This window comes from Panthera tigris, chromosome F3 (genome assembly GCF_018350195.1).
Source record: "Panthera tigris isolate Pti1 chromosome F3, P.tigris_Pti1_mat1.1, whole genome shotgun sequence".
In the NCBI taxonomy this organism is placed as follows: domain Eukaryota; kingdom Metazoa; phylum Chordata; class Mammalia; order Carnivora; family Felidae; genus Panthera; species Panthera tigris.
Genome location: NC_056678.1, coordinates 33,365,005 through 33,383,521, shown reverse-complemented (window position 1 = coordinate 33,383,521; position 18,517 = coordinate 33,365,005). Strand labels below are relative to the sequence as shown.

At 40.9% G+C, this 18,517-nt stretch overlaps 2 protein-coding genes across 6 annotated transcripts in view; one reads left to right on the top strand and one right to left on the bottom strand.

Moving 5' to 3' along the window:
- LAMB3 (laminin subunit beta 3) overlaps positions 1–18,517 on the bottom strand; it is a 164,289-nt gene that overhangs the window by 96,219 nt on the left and 49,553 nt on the right. The gene's annotated exons all lie outside the window — the stretch shown is intronic.
- HSD11B1 (hydroxysteroid 11-beta dehydrogenase 1) overlaps positions 1–18,517 on the top strand; it is a 45,270-nt gene that overhangs the window by 13,899 nt on the left and 12,854 nt on the right. For 3 of the 5 annotated variants that reach the window (XM_007096141.3, XM_042976622.1, XM_042976623.1), the window contains exons 2-5: positions 2,483–2,596; positions 3,336–3,466; positions 4,209–4,320; positions 4,452–4,637. In XM_007096141.3, the coding sequence (XP_007096203.1) occupies positions 2,509–2,596; positions 3,336–3,466; positions 4,209–4,320; positions 4,452–4,637 (517 nt within the window). In that variant the 5' untranslated portion in view covers positions 2,483–2,508. Of the gene's footprint in view, positions 1–443; positions 2,597–3,335; positions 3,467–4,208; positions 4,321–4,451; positions 4,638–18,517 lie in introns of those variants that run through there. The other 2 variants (XM_042976621.1, XM_007096144.3) reach the window with 2 other exon arrangements.

Genomic DNA, 18,517 nt, shown 5'->3' with positions numbered 1-18,517 from the left:
TTTTAAGAAATTGCCACAGCCACCCCAACCATCACCAACCACCACCCTGATCAGTAAGCAGCCATCAATATTGAGGCACAACCCTCAACCCGCACAAAGATTAAAAGGAGCTAAAAACTCAGATGATGGTTCGCATTTTTTTTTAGCAGTAAAGTATTTTTTAATGAAGGCATAGACATGTTTTGGACATAAGGCTATTGCATACTAAATAGGCTACAGTATAGTATAAACATAGCTTTTGTGTGTGCTTCATTTGACTCACTTTGTTGTACCATTTGCTTTATTGTGGTGGTCTGGAACTGAATCCACAATATCTCTTAAGTATGCCTCCATGCACAAATTGAGATCCTCAATAATTTTTAAGATTGTGCAGGGATGCTGAGGCCAAAAAATTTAAGAACTGCTCAGACTTAATGTATCATCTACCATTATATGGTGTCCTCATTTCTTATTAATGCATTTTATTGGTTAAAAATTATTTCATCTATTTCACAAAAATTACTGAAAGCTTTCTTTGTATCCTTATTTTCTAGCACAATAGCTAATTATTAAAATGTCTGTGTGTGTTTTTGTGTGTGCCTGTTTGTGTTTAAATGTGTCTTCTGAAGCAGCACAATGTGGACTTCATTTTTTCATTTAGCCAACAATTAGCAACAGTTGATGCATTTGTTTTATGTTCCATCAACCCCATCTCACTTGTTAGTACTTTTGCTTTCTTTAAGTGTATGCTTTTTGTAGTGTACCTTAAGTCTTTTTTTTAATCAGACTATAAACTTCCCTCATCTGTCCATCTTTCTGTCACTTCAGCATCATATTTTAAAGCAATTTTTCCTTGTATTCTCTAATTTTACTATTAATAGGATGGTACTAAGAAAAATGAAATGTTTCAATTTCCTTCCCTCTAGAGATGAAAATGGAGCCTAGTATGTAACATGTCTTGGCAGCATGAAGGCCCTGATAAAATGATGCATATATATCTTGGAATTCCGTCAGTATGTAATGTAATTTCCCACTTGAATTTTCTTCATATATTTTTTTTCTATTTTGTCCTCCATAACCTTGAGCTCTAGCTGGCCCTCAACTGTTGTCAAATCGCCACTGTTTCTTGGATGTGAACTTCACAGCTGTGAGCCTTTGTTGATAAATTATTTCATCTCCTCTGGGTCTTAAATTGTTTTCCCTTTCTCTGAAGTGAAAACTCACCGAGTGTTTCCACATACTGTACTTGTGGCCATAAGTCAATTTCTCTTAATCTTGTGTGAGCCCCCAACTCCTGCCCTCAAACCATATTCATCCTCCCAAAACACAGATACCCATTCTTATCCTAACATTTAAGCGGTTTTTCTTGGCTCTGTTGGTAATTTGCAGAATTTTGGGTTTGCTCTGTGATGAGAGAATTTTTATGGTTGGTTAGTTTGTTTTTTTAAGTTGAAAAACTCAACAATAATATCTCTCAAATTCTTTCTTGGAGGATTGTTCCTTACTGAGTTCTTGCTGCAGACATACCAAAGTGGTTATTTCTATATTTCTGTGACACATTCTAAATTACTAGGGGGTTTTCCCCTGGTCCTTTGATTGTTACTAGATCCGTCTTTAGCCGGATGTGGACCTTGGGGGGGGCAAATTTTGCTTCAACAATGCTAACTCCTTCTGTTTCTGGACCAGGTCTCCTCTCCTTTGCATCTTTACAGTTCTTGTGCCTCTATAGCATTTACAAGACCCAGTTTAATAGCTTAGTGCCTTTTTTTTTTTTTTTTGGCACTCAATATTTCTTCTTTATTTGCTGTTAAAGTAATAAGTGTACGTTCCGTTGCACTTGCCTGAGAGAGAGTCTTGAACTGGTCTTGGGTTTCCCGCCATCTGGGTTCTGGCTGGCTTGCATTCCCCTTTGATGTTGTAATACTTGTTCATTGAACTTGAGTGTGGGGCTTATAGGGCTTGTTTGCTTCCCCCCCCCACAAATGTGCACATTTTTTTCTTAAGCTTATTTTTCTGTTTTGTGCTGTTATTTTTAATTGCTTCCGACTGGGAGGTGGGGCCAAGAGTGAGATTTGGCTTGAATTTGGCTTGTTTTGCTATTACTCACATTTCCCCAGAAGCCCCGCACACACTTTCTCTATGCCTTTGACGTACCACTTTTGAAAGGCCGTTGATTCTTGGCATAAATGGTGTTAAGAGGAAGATGGGCTCTGGGTAGGGATGTTCAGGAATCCAGTCCTGTACAGTCATGAGCTTGGCCATCTGGAAGTCTCTTCTTGCTCAATGAAATGGAGTAAACATTGTCCATTATGAAATCCACCACACAGGCTGCCAGGGACGAATGGGATCCCACCCAAAGCCAATCGCTGCTCTGACAGGGAAATTGGCTAGCACTGCCTGAGACTACTCCAGCCTCCCCCGTCCCTGATGTCACAATTCAGAGGCTGCTGCCTGACTGGGAGGTTGTAGAAAGCTCTGTAGGTTCTCTCTGTGTGTCCTACAGGGCTCCTCGGGCCAGGTCTGTGTCTGATGGCTTTTATGAAAAAATATCTCCCCCCCATTCTGGGGATCTTCTTGGCCTACTACTACTATTCTGCGAATGAGGAATTCAGACCAGGTAAGTACCAATGTATCTAATTCTGGAGGAATAGATAAAAAAACATAGGGGTGGCTGGAGTGTTTCTGAGGATCCAGATGAGTTCCTGATCCCCAAAGTTGCTGAACAAGAGGAACCCTGGGGTGGGACTGTATTTCTGTGTCTTCTAGACATGGGCTATGGGTAATAGAGTATGGGGAGGGGTAATCATGTAGCCAACAGATTGCCAAATAGTCCATGCTTTATTTGGCACCCTTAATGGAAAGTAATTTCAGATTCCTTACAAAAATGAGGGTAATTCCAAAATTTACAACACAGCCGGATAATTGGACTCCAAGGAGAGACTGATAAGGGGGAGGCAAGAAAGGACTCTGGAGTTGATGACTAAATAGAAGTGAGAGAAAATCCCTGGAATCTCTATGAGCACATGTGTTTTGATGACTTTTTGGGTTTTATTTCAATTGAGCAAAATTGGATGAGTCCAGAAATGTCTGGAACTCCAGTGTTTTAGCTGAAACCTCTGTCTATGAACATTTTTAGAAAGGACAGCAAGAAGGCTTGTTTTGAGCAATCAAGTTAAACCTCCATTTCAGAGCATGTTTATGAAACTTGAACTGTTCCTTCATTGATTTATGCAGTTTGAGAAAAGTTGATCTGGGCTCATAACCTTTAGACATTGAGATAAGGCTGCCCACATCCAGAGAGGAAGGAATATTGCTGCCAAGTTGGGACTGGTCCTCACTTCCTTTTGGTTTCACAGAGATGCTCCAAGGAAAGAAAGTGATTGTCACAGGGGCCAGCAAGGGGATTGGAGAACAGATGGCCTATCATCTGGCAAAGATGGGAGCCCATGTGGTGGTGACAGCAAGGTCTAAAGAAAATCTAAAGAAGGTGAGGGTTCTGTGCCCACAGACACATGTACTCTCTCATGTCCAGATGTATTGTATATACTCACATACACATGCCAACACACAGAAGCTGACACATCCATACATAGATGCAAACACACACACACACACACAAACACACACACACAGATTCAAACACCCACAGGAATATAAAGATAATGCATTTAAGTATTCATTCCCATGCACACACATACAGACACAAAGTTCTTGGGCTATACATGCTCATAGACATGCCTATTCACCCATATTTACACATGGAATCACAGATATATAGATATGTGCTCAGATACCAAATTCTAGTACCTACTCACAAATTCACATTCTCATCCCCATGCAGACTCAAACACATGTTTTCTCATATACTCAGACTCACAAACCTAAGGCTACAAAGAGTCACAAACCTAGGGCTACCCACATGGAAACAAGCATCCATACCAATAATGCATTCAGATACACCTATTCACAGAAACTCATAAGCACAAGCCATGAACTTAAACCCCAGCACAGGGATGATTTACTTACTTACAGCCTAAGACAAAGATCATGTCAGGTTGCATTTAGCAACACACACACATTCATTGAACTCATGCTTACACACACATATCCCTACCATTTCTTATCAAAACAGGTTTGTGAGCAATTTCTCACTTAAACCCCCATTACTTCAGAGATTGCTCCCAAAGTCTACGGCCAAGACTGACGCCATTGTTGCTGTGTCCCCGCAGATAGTATCCCATTGCCTGGAGCTTGGAGCAGCCTCAGCACACTACATTGCTGGCACCATGGAGAATATGACCTTTGCAGAGCAATTTGTTGCCAAAGCTGGAAAGCTCATGGGTGAGGCTGCTCTCCTCCCTCCTCTTCTTGACTTTGCTCTAGGGGTGACCAGGGAGCTTTAGGGAAGGGGGGAGGTTGAGAGGAAAGGTATCACCCTAGACAGTTTCTCTCAACACAGCCATCTCTTGCAGGGGGACTAGACATGCTTATTCTCAACCACATCACCAACACTTCTATGAATCTGTTTAGTGGTGATATCCACCTCGTGCGCAGAAGCATGGAAGTCAACTTCCTCAGTTATGTGGTCCTGAGTGCTACTGCCTTGCCTATGCTGAAGCAGAGCAACGGAAGCATTGTTGTCGTGTCCTCGAAGGCTGGTGAGTGGGGCAGGGACCACGATGGAAGGTAAGAGTAGGAGAAGTAGCAGGGATGGTGTTGGGGGCTCTGCAGCGAACGTGAATTTTTGTCAGTTTCCATGCAGAAAAGTAACACAATATAAACTAGAATTTTCAATGTTCACAGTGGGGAAAATTATAAATAAATAAATAAATAAATAAATAAATAAATAAATAAATAAAAAGCACAGTGATATTAAGCAAAAGCTGATTAACAGCTTGCCCCTATACATGAATAGGCAGACATATGAATATGAGGCTTGGGTGTGTAAACTCAATGAGAAGCACACATCCTGAGGAAAAGAGACATGGTTAAAGAACAAGTTGGGTCATAAGAAATGAGGGGCTGTTAAAGGTAGATGGGCTACAAGATCCTTGGAAGTAACAGAGAAAGAGCAGTAATGCAGAGTGCCCACGAGAAGCTTGGTGGTTTGTGACCTAGAAATGGAAGTCTAAAGGGGCTTTGGGAGACTGCAGAGGAATAGCCCATTCTGATACTAAGGGAGAGACCTGGTCATGATGGATAAACATGATCTTGCTTCTACCATGACCAAGAACTGTAGGTTGGTAAAGTTCGTTGATGATACAAAGGTAGAACTGAGACGTGAAATATTTTAACATACAGTTGTCTGATAAGTGGATTAAGCTAAGGCTAAAGGAAATAAAGAACAGAAACAAGCACATCATATCATTAACAGATCTGCCTATATTGGGGATGTTCTCCAAAATCGGAACTTACTACCTTAAACGTTCTATTTAAACAACGAACAGGGTAGGGAGAGAGTGTGTACAGAGAAATATTCATGAAGAGAACACTGTGACCAAGAAAGGTCCTTGATGCTTTGGATGGTGGCAGTATCAGAAGTTATCACCAATAAAAAGCTAGAGGGTTTCCAGCTTGAGGGATTCCTAGGCCCATTTTTCTCATGCATCCAGGAGAGAAGTCCCACATGTATTTGTTGATTAGTCAGAAGGATGTGACTGGAAGGTGCAAACACCAGGATTAAAACGAGCCATTTAAAAGTGGTTCCTGTAAAAACAAATAACAAAAAAACAAATAACCTGAAGACTTTGTAAATTCTTAAATATTTCCCAAACTATTATTAGGTATTACTGTAACTAAGAACACCATCTATGTTGTAAAGAATTCTATTTCCTGGACAGGAAAGGCCTGCATAGTGATGGGATAAAAGGGCAGTGTGTCTGTGCTACCCGCCAAACAGAGTGATTGATATGCATCCCTGTGCTTCCCAGACAACACAGACTCCCCACCCCTCCCCAGACACAGCCTCTCTCCAGGCTGAAAGGAAGGGAGAGCTTCCGGATGCATACTGAGTGGGAGGGTGCTGGGCACATCCCCAATCCATCCTAGGGCATTGGCCAAAACCCTCACATCAGTCATGGTGTAGGTGGCTTTAATGATTTTAGTTGATTAAATAATATATCCACTCTAGGCTAAGAGTGTTCTTGATCTTTGGCTAGAGAAATTTAACTTTCTATAACGTACAGAGAGTCTTAATGTTCTCAGAAAGAATAAGAATTGTTGTAGGAGCCCAAGGGCATGATGAAAGTCTGATAACCTCTGCCTCCACACATCTTCCATACCTACCAAATGTCGCTTCATAATGTTTGTGGACTCAGAGGTGGAAATCTAGTTGAACTACTATCCTTCATGTCTGCTGTTTGTGTAGCCCAAAAAGTTCAGCCTGTTTGCTTTGAAGCATGTCTGTGAACTTGCAAAGTACAGACGCTTTGCTTTCTCTCCCTAACTGAAGAATTTTTCTTTCCTATGCTGTTTTTTAAACATTCAGCAAACATGGTCATTAATCCTTCCTTAAAATCTGAATTCCATAAACATGGGATGCTAATCCTCAAATAGATCCTAAGGTCAGCCAAAGAGTATTGGGATGAATTTTTAATCATTCCTTTCAGGGAATACATTAAGTCCTTTATTGAATTATGGTGATAAGCAATTGTTGTTATCTCCAGTGCATTTCCAGGTACTGCAATACATAGAAATCCTATACTTTTAATACATTCTTTAAAGCCTCAGCTTTAAATATGCTTTAGCATCAAAACAGTATTGCTGCCTCTGGGAATTTCCTTACAGTCCACATCTACCCATCATTCAACACCATTTGGGGCACCTACTGATCAAGTTTCTATGGATATATAATATCTAGTTATTACACTGATTAGTCTCCCCTCCTTCTACCACATGCTAGTTTGGCTATAAGTTGAGCTACTATAACAAACACCCAAATCAATGCTAGCTTACACAAATCAAAAGTTATTTTTCTCTCATAAAACAGCCTGGAATAAGCAGTCCAAGTCTGATATGGTAGTTCTGCCCCCACGAAGTTGTCCAGGAAACTCTCTATCTCAGAACCATCATCCCTGGGATGTTATCCTCACCTGTATGTCCAGGATGGTTCACTATCACATCAGAATTCTAGCTAGAGAAAATGGAGAAAGAAGAATAAAACCTGAAAGTTGTATACTTCAGGGCTCCTGGGTGGCTCAGTCAGGTGAGCATCCGTCTTCGGCTCAGGTCATGATCTTGTCGTTCATGAGTTCGAACCCCACATCAGGCTCTGTGCTGACAGCTCAGAGCCTAGAGCTTGCTTCAGATTCTGTCTCCCTCTCTCTCTGCCTCTCCCCCACTTGCATTCTGTGTCTCTCTTTCTCTCTCTCAAAAATAAATAAACATTAAAAAAAATTTTTTTTAAAGAAAGTTGTATACTTCTCTTCTGCCACAGCTGGCTGCAATTGTGGTCTTTACTCAAAGTGGATGTGTGTCCAACTGAAAACCAGTGTCTATAAAAGACACCGATGTTGATAAACAACTAACAGTGTCTCCCACATCATCCGTGCCAAGATGCATACAAGACTAGAAGGCAGTATTCCCTCTAGGCCACCCCATGTGACTACTGCATACCATATACACACTCCAGATTCCATCTCTCCAGATTCAAGATCCATCATGAACACAAAACCCCTTCCATCAGGCAGCAGTACAGGAGGCAATGGGGCAAGAATGTCGAGATGGTATTTGTGAAACAAAGATATTAATTCTCCAATGCAACTGGAAAAGAAATCACTGGTTTGGGCAAAGAACGTTTGAAAACATCTGGAAAAAGTTTATCTGCCATTAATCAAAATGGGTCTTCTGGAGGCAGGTTCAGTTTTCAAAAAGTAAAGGTCATTCCATTTTCATGCCCCTTGGCTCTGTGAACCCTGTAACGATGGCCCATCACATCAGTTACACACGTGACAGCCAGAATCCAACTTCTTAAAAAAAATTTTTTTTTCAACGTTTTTTATTTATTTTTGGGACAGAGAGAGACAGAGCATGAACAGGGGAGGGGCAGAGAGAGAGGGAGACACAGAATCGGAAACAGGCTCCAGGCTCCGAGCCATCAGCCCAGAGCCTGACGCGGGGCTCGAACTCACGGACCGCGAGATCGTGACCTGGCTGAAGTCGGACGCTTAACCGACTGCGCCACCCAGGCGCCCCCAGAATCCAACTTCTAATGCTGCTTCTCCGCCCCTCCTTTGTCATAGACAAACTCTGTGATTCCCTGCCTCTTTCTCCTCTTAAGAATCTCACTTCACATGAAGTTCTTTCCAGCTATCACCAGAGCCTTTAAACATTTCCTCTTCCTCTAATCTACTACATTTTGGAAAATTACCTTTAAAATTCTACTTCCTCCCCCCCCACCTCTCTTTTTTTGGCTCTTGGTGATACAAATACTACTAACAACAGTTATACTAAAAATACTAACCACACTGGACCAGGATAAATGTAGGGATATTAATTCTTCTATATCAAGAAAAACGTTAAGACATATTTTGAAGTGCAACTAGACATAACAAAAGACTGAGTTTCTTTAAATATTCAAAATGAAAAACTAAAGGAATAAGAGAACCCTGCCAATAAACTGTGAATGCTCAGACCTCTCATTGAGAGCTCCATAAGGGTCTCCAGTTACCTATTCATGATTCTCCAAGTAAGTCCTCTTTTAAAATGATCAACTTTCTGTATATGTTTTTTAAGTTTTATTCAAATGTATTCCTTTTCTGGTTTATTCATTTCCAGAATTGCTTCATATATTTTTTTTACATAGATGTGTAGTATTTCAGGCATATTATGAGATGAGTAGCCAGCGGCAAATACCTCATAAGACAATGCTTTTGTGGGAAAACTCAAACCAATGTATGAAGTCACTTGTTGGACCTTAACCTGTTTGTCAGTTAAGGGCTGCCTGTGTGGTCCAAACCTGTTTCAAGAATTCAACATTACGAAGAGGGGGAGTGGGGGTGGGGGGGAAACCAGGTTTCTCAACTACACATATCAACTAACAGGATTTGGAATACCCATAATGGTGTTTTGCATCAAGACAAGAATATACAGATGCTAATCTCATCCCTCCCTTCAGCTCTGTATACCTACTTTTTCCTGAAAAGCCCTAAACAATGCCTCAGTGTATGGATATGCCTTGGAGTGCAGTGGGGAGAGGAGGGTCAAGGTCAATGTCTAGGATGCAAAGGGGCCTAGGAGTTAGAATAAGAAGGGATGATTTATCATTCACCCAATTGCTTTATATTTTTCTAAGACGAATCTTTACCCTTAAATCCAATTACCTCAGAAATCATTTTCAGGAACCATACTTTCCAAGGTGAGTAGAAGTGTTTGTGTATGTGAATAGAGGTGTTTACATGGGCAGGAGGCGGGTGCTGCTGCAGATTTACACTGTTTTGAGGGGAATGGGGAGAGACAGTGGGAGAGGAGGTATGTACATGTATAGATGTCATCTACAAGGTCTGGAAGAAGGCCAAAAAGGAGATTCAAGTAAGAATCAACAACTTGGACATAGAAATTTCAGGAGTCATTGTTGCCTAAATTCAAGAGATTGTGTTTAGGCAAACATGAAGGACTGAGACAGAACCTGCTGGACTCATCTTCAGGTTCTGGGACTCAGCCCTGCAAGAGGGGCACATAGAGATTTGAAGGGGGAGAGATGACTCCCTGCTGAAGATAGTAACAACTTAGTATAGGTTAAGAACAATATGATGCTATCCAGGACAGCCACTGCTCCAAATTTCCCCCTTGAAAGGCTGGGGTGGGGGTGGGTGGGCTTACGGAGTCATAGCTCCTTAATGCTACTAGACAATTGATTTTGTTCAGGTGCCCTTCCTGGTGAAAATAGGAGGGTTCTACCATCCTTCATGCCTACATTTACTCACCAAGGACTTTTAAAAGGCTTAGAACAAATATACTCTATTCGGAAATACACAAGTAGAAAACTAGGTCTTAAGAAAAGAAGATAAAACTTATCAAACCACTATGTTGAACACCTGAAACTAATGTAACATTGTGTGTCAACTATACTTCAATAAACTCGAAAAACAAAAAAAGAAAAGAATATTTAAAAGTGCCAAAATTAGACTCCACATAGATGCTGTGCTTAAGTTTCAAATTTGGCTCTTGAATTTTCTTAACAACAACAACAAAAGAATAAGGTCAGTATATAGATAAGATTATAGGCAAAAGAAAGAGATACTGCAGGAAGCAAATAGTATCTGTAATCAATTTCTCATAAAACACTGTTTTTCGTAAATAAAAGACTGTAAATTGAAGGCACAAAGTAATGAAAAGAGCAATGGCCCAACAACTTTCTTAAAGTTTCTTAAAGTTTCTATGATTTTAAAAATTATACACACACATTATGAAAATCTGAAAAATGAAGAAAAGTATAAAACTGAAAATAAGTCATTCATAATCATGCCAATATTTTGGAGAATTTCTTTCCAGATATAGATAGATATAGATATAGGACAATTATTTTCCTACTGCCAGATATTTAGGTTACTTCCAATGTTTTGCTATTTTAAAAATCCTGCAGGGCCTCTTAGTGACTCAGTCAGTTAAGCCTCTGACTCTTGGTTTTGGCTTAGATCATGGTCTCATGTCTCACGGTCATGATCTCATGGTTGTGAGATGGAGCCCCACGTTGGGCTCTGCACTGACAGCATGGAGACTGCTTGGGATTCTCTCTCTCTCTTCCTCTTTCTCTGTCCCTCCCCCACATGTGCACATCCTCTCTCTTTTTCTCTCAAAATAAATATTTAAAAAAAAACCCTTTAAAAACCCTGCAATAGATGTCTTATATGTTAGCCTGTCACTAAGTTGATGATTATTTCCTAGATAAATTCTTAGCACTAGATTTACTGATGGGTGAAATGATGAAATGATGATGGTGAAATGATGGAAACATTTTTAAGGCTATTGCTATATTTCCAAACTGCCTCAGATACAATGAAAAATAAGAGACTAGACTTTTTAAATACACAAAAATAAAAAAGGAATTTATATGACTATAAGCATCATGCCCCATTCCCACTCTGAGTATAGACCTGAGTGTTCCTCTCACACCTAGTCTGCAGAGTTCACAAAGTTTTCAGCAATTGACAATTTTTGTAGGTAAAAGAAAAAGGAGTTTAGTAGTTAAAATTTTAAAATCTTTATTTGTGAAATGGGACGTGTGAGGTCCCTGTCTCTTTGAGAGCAGTAGTATTTTATTTTTGGTTACCATAAAATCCTTATTTCCTACAATAGCATCTGGCATGTAGTAGATATTTAACAAAAGTCAGGTAACGATTGAATTCATTTCATTTTCATGTGTTTATAGGATATTTATATTCTCTATTCTGTGAATTTTTCCCCCATGCTCCTGCCCATTGAGATGTTAGCAAAACTTTTCTAATAATAAAGACACCTAATTGATTTTATCTGCAGCTTCTTGTTGCAAACATTGGCAAAGTCATATGTTTGAAACGCAGCTAAATATAAAATTAATAAAGTGAAAAGTGAATTTGGCATGGTGTGAATATATAGCTTGAGAGAGTTGGGCTTGACCCAAGGAGAATTCCTGTTGAAATAAGTATCGATTTCAGTAAGTAGAAGACCACCTAAGGTACTTCAAGATTAGGAATGGGTGGGGAGAGAGGGCATAACTTTACATCTGAGAAGTTTATTCTACACATAAAGTTGCAAAAATGTTCCCAAATTACATTCATTCATCTTCAAATGATATAAATCAAGGGTCCACTCTGAGCCACACACTGTGCGGATGCCAGGGCTTTGTCAGGGAGTGAGGAAGGCGAGACAAGGTGCATTACCGTGGAGCCCTCATTCCAGTGTAAATGATCGTTACATTGTTTACAGTCATGAAAAACTGAAGGCAATCTGAATGTCCACCACTAGTGATAGGTTTCTAAATTATAGTGAAATGCTTTATAAATTTTTACACATACTGACTATAAAATCATAATGTTTTAAAAGAAAAGTAACTTAGAGAACAGTACATATAGTATGACCACAACTCTATTTAAAGAAGGAGTCTTTTGCCTTTCATTTTATAGACTTCAGAGCTGTTTCTTGTACAATGAGCTGAGAATAATTTGAATAATTAGAAAAGTTAGAATAATTTTTATTTTTTATTTATTTATTTTTTATTTTTTTTTAACGTTTATTTATTTTTGAGACAGAGAGAGACCAAGCATGAACGGGGGAGGGTCAGAGAGAGGGAGACACAGAATCTGAAACAGGCTCCAGGCTCTGAGCTGTCAGCACAGAGCCCGACGCGGGGCTCGAACTCACGGACCGTGAGATCATGACCTGAGCCAAAGTCGGCCGCTTAACCAACTGAGCCACCCAGCCGACCCAAAAAAGTTAGAATAATTTTTAAAACAAAAGTAAGAGATGGAATTCTATATGGTAACCAGAAGCAAAATGTTTCTCCTCTCATGATGGCTGACTTGGGGGGGAGGTGGGGACAGAGATTGTGCCCAATCTCACAAGGCAACAAGCAAATTCAAGTGACTAAAAATACTACATTACCAAATTCAAACCACTAAATGCCATGGTAGGAGTGGACTACTGTATTGTTTGTTTGTTTGCCTACAAAATTGTCAGTTGTTGAGAACTTTGTTAACTCCACAGAGTAGGTTGGAGATGGGCACTCTCATATACACCTAGTAAGAAAGAGTATTGTTCTTTTATTAATTTTAACTCGTTTCCACCATTGATTATTAAAAGTCTAGTCCTTTATTTTTCATGTTCTCTTAAGCAATTTGGCAATATGTGTCCATAGCCTCAAAAGTGTTCCCATCATTTCACTTAGCAAACATAATGTTGAGACTCTATCAAGATATAATCATCAACCCAGTCACAGATGGATGTACAAAAACATTTACTGTAGAATTTTTTTCAATTTGTCTTTCAATCTGCAAGCAAAGCCACCACACTGAAAATAGCCAGCTGACATGTGCCTGAAGTCAGCCATCACAGCCGACTTAAAGTCAGGATCCAATTATTGCATAGTCCGTTTTACTATATGGGTTTTAAATTACTTCCTATTTTCCCATGAAGTTGTCTGGTTCAGGAACTCCCATTTAATAAGTGCCTATAATAAATCCTTTATTTCTAGCATTAGAAAATTAGTCTTTCCCTGTACCGTCTAGTTAAACAATATTTAAAGAATATTATTTTGAAGGGGTGCCAAATGACTGGCCCACATTGGACGTACATCGGTCTCAGCCCATCCCTGGGAAGACAGCTGGTCCTGTGGGAATTGCAGCTGAGACAGTGGCAGGAAATAAGGCCAGGTCAGGATCTCCCAGAGATAGCATGGTTCTGCCATACCTGCTTTGCTCAGCACATTTGCTCTCCTTCTCTCTGCATTAGCTTTTGCTTCCTTTGGCACCTAGTTCAACCTGGCTGCCACTGTCCTTTTGTCAGCCTAACATCTCTCAATATGCTTTTAACTTCTGCCCCATTGCCAGCTCCCTTGGTCTCTCAATCTCCCAACTCCAAATCCTCTCACAGAAGAGGTATGTAATTGGCTCTGCTGAATTTTATAAGTGAATCCCCCAAGTTATTCATGACTTGACCAGTCTAGAGGCACAATCATTGACTCAGGTCTAATTAGTAAGGCCACAGGAAGGACAGAGTTGGAGTAGAAGCAGGGTAGAGAATGGTAGACATGTTCGAGTCATTTGCATAACCTTTGGATAATCTTCCTTAAAGACTGCTTCTGTCAGCACAGGTTGTCAAACTTGGGCAGGCTAGGACAAGACAGAAAGCAGCACTGGCAGCCTGGCTCAGGATATCAACACTGAAATGAGATGAGGAGGGCGTCCATACAAGAGGCAGGGATGGTAGCTTGGTGTCAAGTTTCAGAGCTCAAGTGGGCCAAGGAGGGTGTCCGTGTGGCACCTGGCTTGAAGCATCAGAACTAAGAGAGGCAATGAGGGCATCTGCAAAGGTGCTGCCCAGGGGCAGGCCAATATGGAGGGAAGAGGTCACCCGTGTGCCCTGGTAGGAAGTACCAGAGCCCAGGCGGGATGAGGAGGACATCCACACAGAGGACTCAGAAAAAAGTGAAGAATAATCACATCCGAGGGGCATTCATCAAATAACTAACGCATGCCGAGGATAATGGAAGCCAGGTTCTTGCTGCCGGAGTTACAAACATGAAAAGGAAAAAATTGGAATGAACCCTGTGATATTAGATTGGGCCTAGGGTGTCTAGGAACCAATCATTCCTAATATGCATGAATAGATATGGAAATATACATGTGTATGTCTATATATGCATGCATATGTTCCCTAGCTCTATCTAGTGAGAGGATCTGGGAGCACACTTAGCGTCCAGATCTTGGTTTTTATTTTTACTTGTTTTAAAGTTTATTTCTTTATTTTGAGAGAGAGAGAAAAAACCATGAGCTGGGGAGGGGCAGAGAGAGAAGGACAGAGAGAATCTCAAGCAGGCTCCACATGCCAGCACAGAGCACGATGTGGGACTCGAACTCACAAGCCATGAGATCATGACCTGAACCAAAGTTGTTTGCTCAACGAACTGAGCCACCCAAGTGTCCCAGATCTTGTTTTTTAAATATCATTCTCCACTAAAAAGAACCAAGTATTCATGGAGAAATGGTTGATTCCAGGGCAATGGCAGAAATAGTATAAGATGAGCCAACCTGTGCCAGTGATTTTAAAACTGCTCAAAGAGGGGCGCCTGTGTGGCTCAGTCAGTTAAACGTCCAACTTCAACTCAGGTCATGATCTCTCAGTTCAGGGGTTCAAGTCCCACATTGGGCTCTGTGCTGACAGCTCAGAGCCTGGAGTCTGCTTTGGATTCTCTCTCCCTCTCTCTCTGCCCCTCCTCTGCTCGTGCTCTCTCTCTCTCTCTGTCTCTGTCTCTCAAAAATAAATAAACATTAAAGAGAAATTTTTTAACTGCCCAAAGAATAATAGGCACATGTTCTAGGACATAGAAACTTTTAAAAGGCTCCCACTAGCCAAACCTGGGACCATTGGGACATTTGAATAAATAATGATAAAAATGGGTAATAACCCATAAGATACAATAAAAATCCATGATGATATAAACAAACACATGAAGAAATGGGGAGTGGACAAGGCATTTCCATAGAGTGGAAAGCTAAATGATAAATATGGAAGGAGTGATGAAATTAGAAATAATTAGTAATAGTTGAAAAGAATAGTAATAATTTGGCCAGAAATCATCAATGGATGCCAAAACTAGTGGGTAAAAGTTTAATAGAAAACACAATATCTACATAGTCTTTAAGTACCACCCTACTCAACAATAGAAGAACAGCCTGATTCGAAAAGGAGCAAAGGACTTAAATAGACATTTCTCCAGAGAAGGCGTACAAATGACCAACAGGTATATGAAAAGATGTTCAACATCACTAATTATCAGAGAAATGTAGATCCAAACCACAATGAGATATCACCTAACAAATGTTGGGATAGCCATTGTCAAAAACCAAACCAAAACCAAAACCAAAAAACAGAAGGTAACAAGATCTGGTGAGGATGTAGAGAAATTGGAAACCTGTTGGTGGGAATGTAAAATGGCACAGCCACTTTGGAAACTAGTATCGAGGTTCTTCAAAAAAATAAATAAAAATGGAATTACCATATGATCCAGAAAGTCTACTCCTTGGTACATACTCAAAAGAATTGAAAGCACACCTCAAAAAGATATTTGTACTCTCATGTTCATAGAAGCATTATTCAAAATAGCTAAATCATGGAAGCAACCCAAGTGCCCATCAACAGATGTGTGAATAAGCAAAATGTGGTATATACATACAATTCAGCCTTAAAAAGAAAAGTAATTCTGATATATGCTACAACATGGTTGAAACCTGAGGACAGTATGTTAGGTGAAATAAACCAGTCACAAAAAGGCAAATACTATAGAATTGCACTTACATAAGATACTTAGAGTAGTCAAAATCATAGAGACAGAAAGTGGATGGTGGTTGCCAGGGGCTGGGAGAAGGGAATGAGGAGTTACTGTTAATGGACATAGAGTTTCAGTGTTGCAAGATGAAAAGAGCTCTGGAAATGGATGGTGGTAATGATTGCACAACAAGAGGAATGTACTTAATACCACTAAACTGCACACTTAACAATGGCTAAGATAGTTGTTGTTTTTTTAAGTACCATCCTATAAAATATTGGAGTATGTTGAATGGTGATCCTCAAAAAGATAGGTCTATGTCCTAACTCCCCAAACCTGTATATGTGATGTTACTTGGAAAAAGGGTCATTGCAACTGTAATTAAGTTAAGGATCTTGAGATGAGATCACCCTGGATGACCTGGGTGGGCTCTAAATCCAATGGCAAGTGTCCTTGTAAGACACAGAAGAGAAGACATAGAAGGAGATAGTGGGGTGAAGATAGAGGCAGAGTTTGGAGTGATATAGCCAAGAGGGATACTGAAAGCCACTGGAAGCTAGAAGCAAGGGAGGATTCTCCCTCCCTCCCCTAGAGCCTTTAGAAAGAGTACAGCCCTACCAACACCTTCATTTCAGACTTCCAGTCTGCAGAACTATAAAAGAATAAATTTTTGTTGCCTGAAGTCAGCTAGCTTGTAGTAATTTGTTACGGCAGGTCTAGGAAACCAATAAATGACTTTCCACATTTTGATAGTTGCATTGTGGTTATGTCTGAGAATGTCCCTATATGTAGGAAATGCACACTAACATTCAGGGGTGGTGGGACATTGGATTGGCAATTACCTCAATTACAGCAATTACTCTCAAATGGTTCAGAAAGAGTGGGGGAGGTCATTTGTACTATTCTTGCAACTCTTCTATAAGTTTGGAATTATTTCAAAAAAGAAAAAAAAATCCCCATCCTAGGGGTCTAGTGACTTGGATGACATATGAGGATGGATTTTGTGGGGCTTTCTCGTGGGTTCCTTGGAGATCCCCTGCAGGAAACATGCTAGTACTTCCTCCAGCTCACTCCTCTCAGCTTCTTCCTCAGCTTCTAGGTTTTGATCAGCCCATCCCCCTTGGCCCAGGCCACCCCACCATCCCTGGGCAGATGACTCCAGGCCAACTCCCCCTCTACAGGCTCCACATTTGGTGTCTGAGAAACCTGCTGCTTATTGATATATTTGATCCCACAATGCACTCAACTAGTTCCCAAACTCCACTGGACACTTGCAAAGGTGGCTAAATAATCTTAAAGCTCCTTTTGTGGGGCTTACAGTGAACAGAATGCAACTGTCTCCCTGACCCTCAGTGGATGAGCATATAAGACAGTGACAATTCTCCCTTTTCCAAACACAACTATGTAGGCTGGATATGGGTGATTAGGTCATGCTGGTGGAACTAGCTGGGGCCACCCTTCAACTCTGGGGGCTCTTAAAATCTCTTTTGTTCTCGTCTTGGAAGACGTGCTGATGCTCATGACAGCAGGAGCCACATTTCATGGCCTGCGCAGGAAAGTTCTTGCCAAAATCATCTTGCAAAACCTAGTAACAGATTTTATCTTACTTATCTCTGCAGCATTTTGCACTGTTTCAACACTATACATTCTTCTTTTGTGTTCAGCCAAAACACCCCCCACTGGGTGTCATGTCCTCTGGCTGCCCTGCGTGCCTCACCTTAGTTCTCCTCATCCCCCTCAAAGTCTTACTGTTGGTTTCCTTAAGATTCTTTCCATCCTGAGCCCTCTTCTCTTTTGCTCAACATACTCTTCCTGGGCATTCCCACCCATTCCCATTGCTTCAATTACCACTGGATGGATTGTGGGCTGTCTTAATGCTAACAATGATACCTCAGGTTCTCCAAAGCCTGGAGGAGGAAGATGGGTTTATCTTGAGACCCTGATTCAACCCAAGCAATAAAAGAGGTTAGACCCTGAGGGGCCCAGCTAAGGAAATATTTTTAGGAAAGGCTGGATAGAAGGGGCAGGGTCCAGGATGAGTTCCCTGCCTCAAAGCCATCAGGGCGTGGTGAACCCCAAGTTGGGGCTCGCTCAGTAGAAGATGTGGCACATTTGCCCGGGGTCACTCTGAAAGTCTGAAGGCAGGCAGAAATGAAGCTTTTCAATCCTGCACACTTTCTTCTGAGCTCTCAGTTCAGGCAGTTTAAAATCTGCCTTTGAAATGGAAATACTGTAATTTCAAAATCTCAGCAGGGCAGTTGGGGATGGAGGGTGTGGAGTGGATGAACAAAAGCACTGAGGCCTGCTTTTGACCTCTTCTTCTCAGCTAACAAGCTCCAGCGCACAGCTTAGCTGCCAGCCCTCTGGCTCTTGCTGTTTCTACAGTGGCTAAGTCCCAGCGTTTCTGGGACAGAGCTAATTGCAAACAGTATGTCCCATTCATCACCAAGTCTGCACTCTTACTTGTCAGACTCCATGTCCCATATTTTGCTTCAGAAAATATGATCACCAGAGCTCTGTTTCCTTGTGGTCTAAAACTTCCCAGGAGAGAAATCGAGACGACATGTATCTATTCTG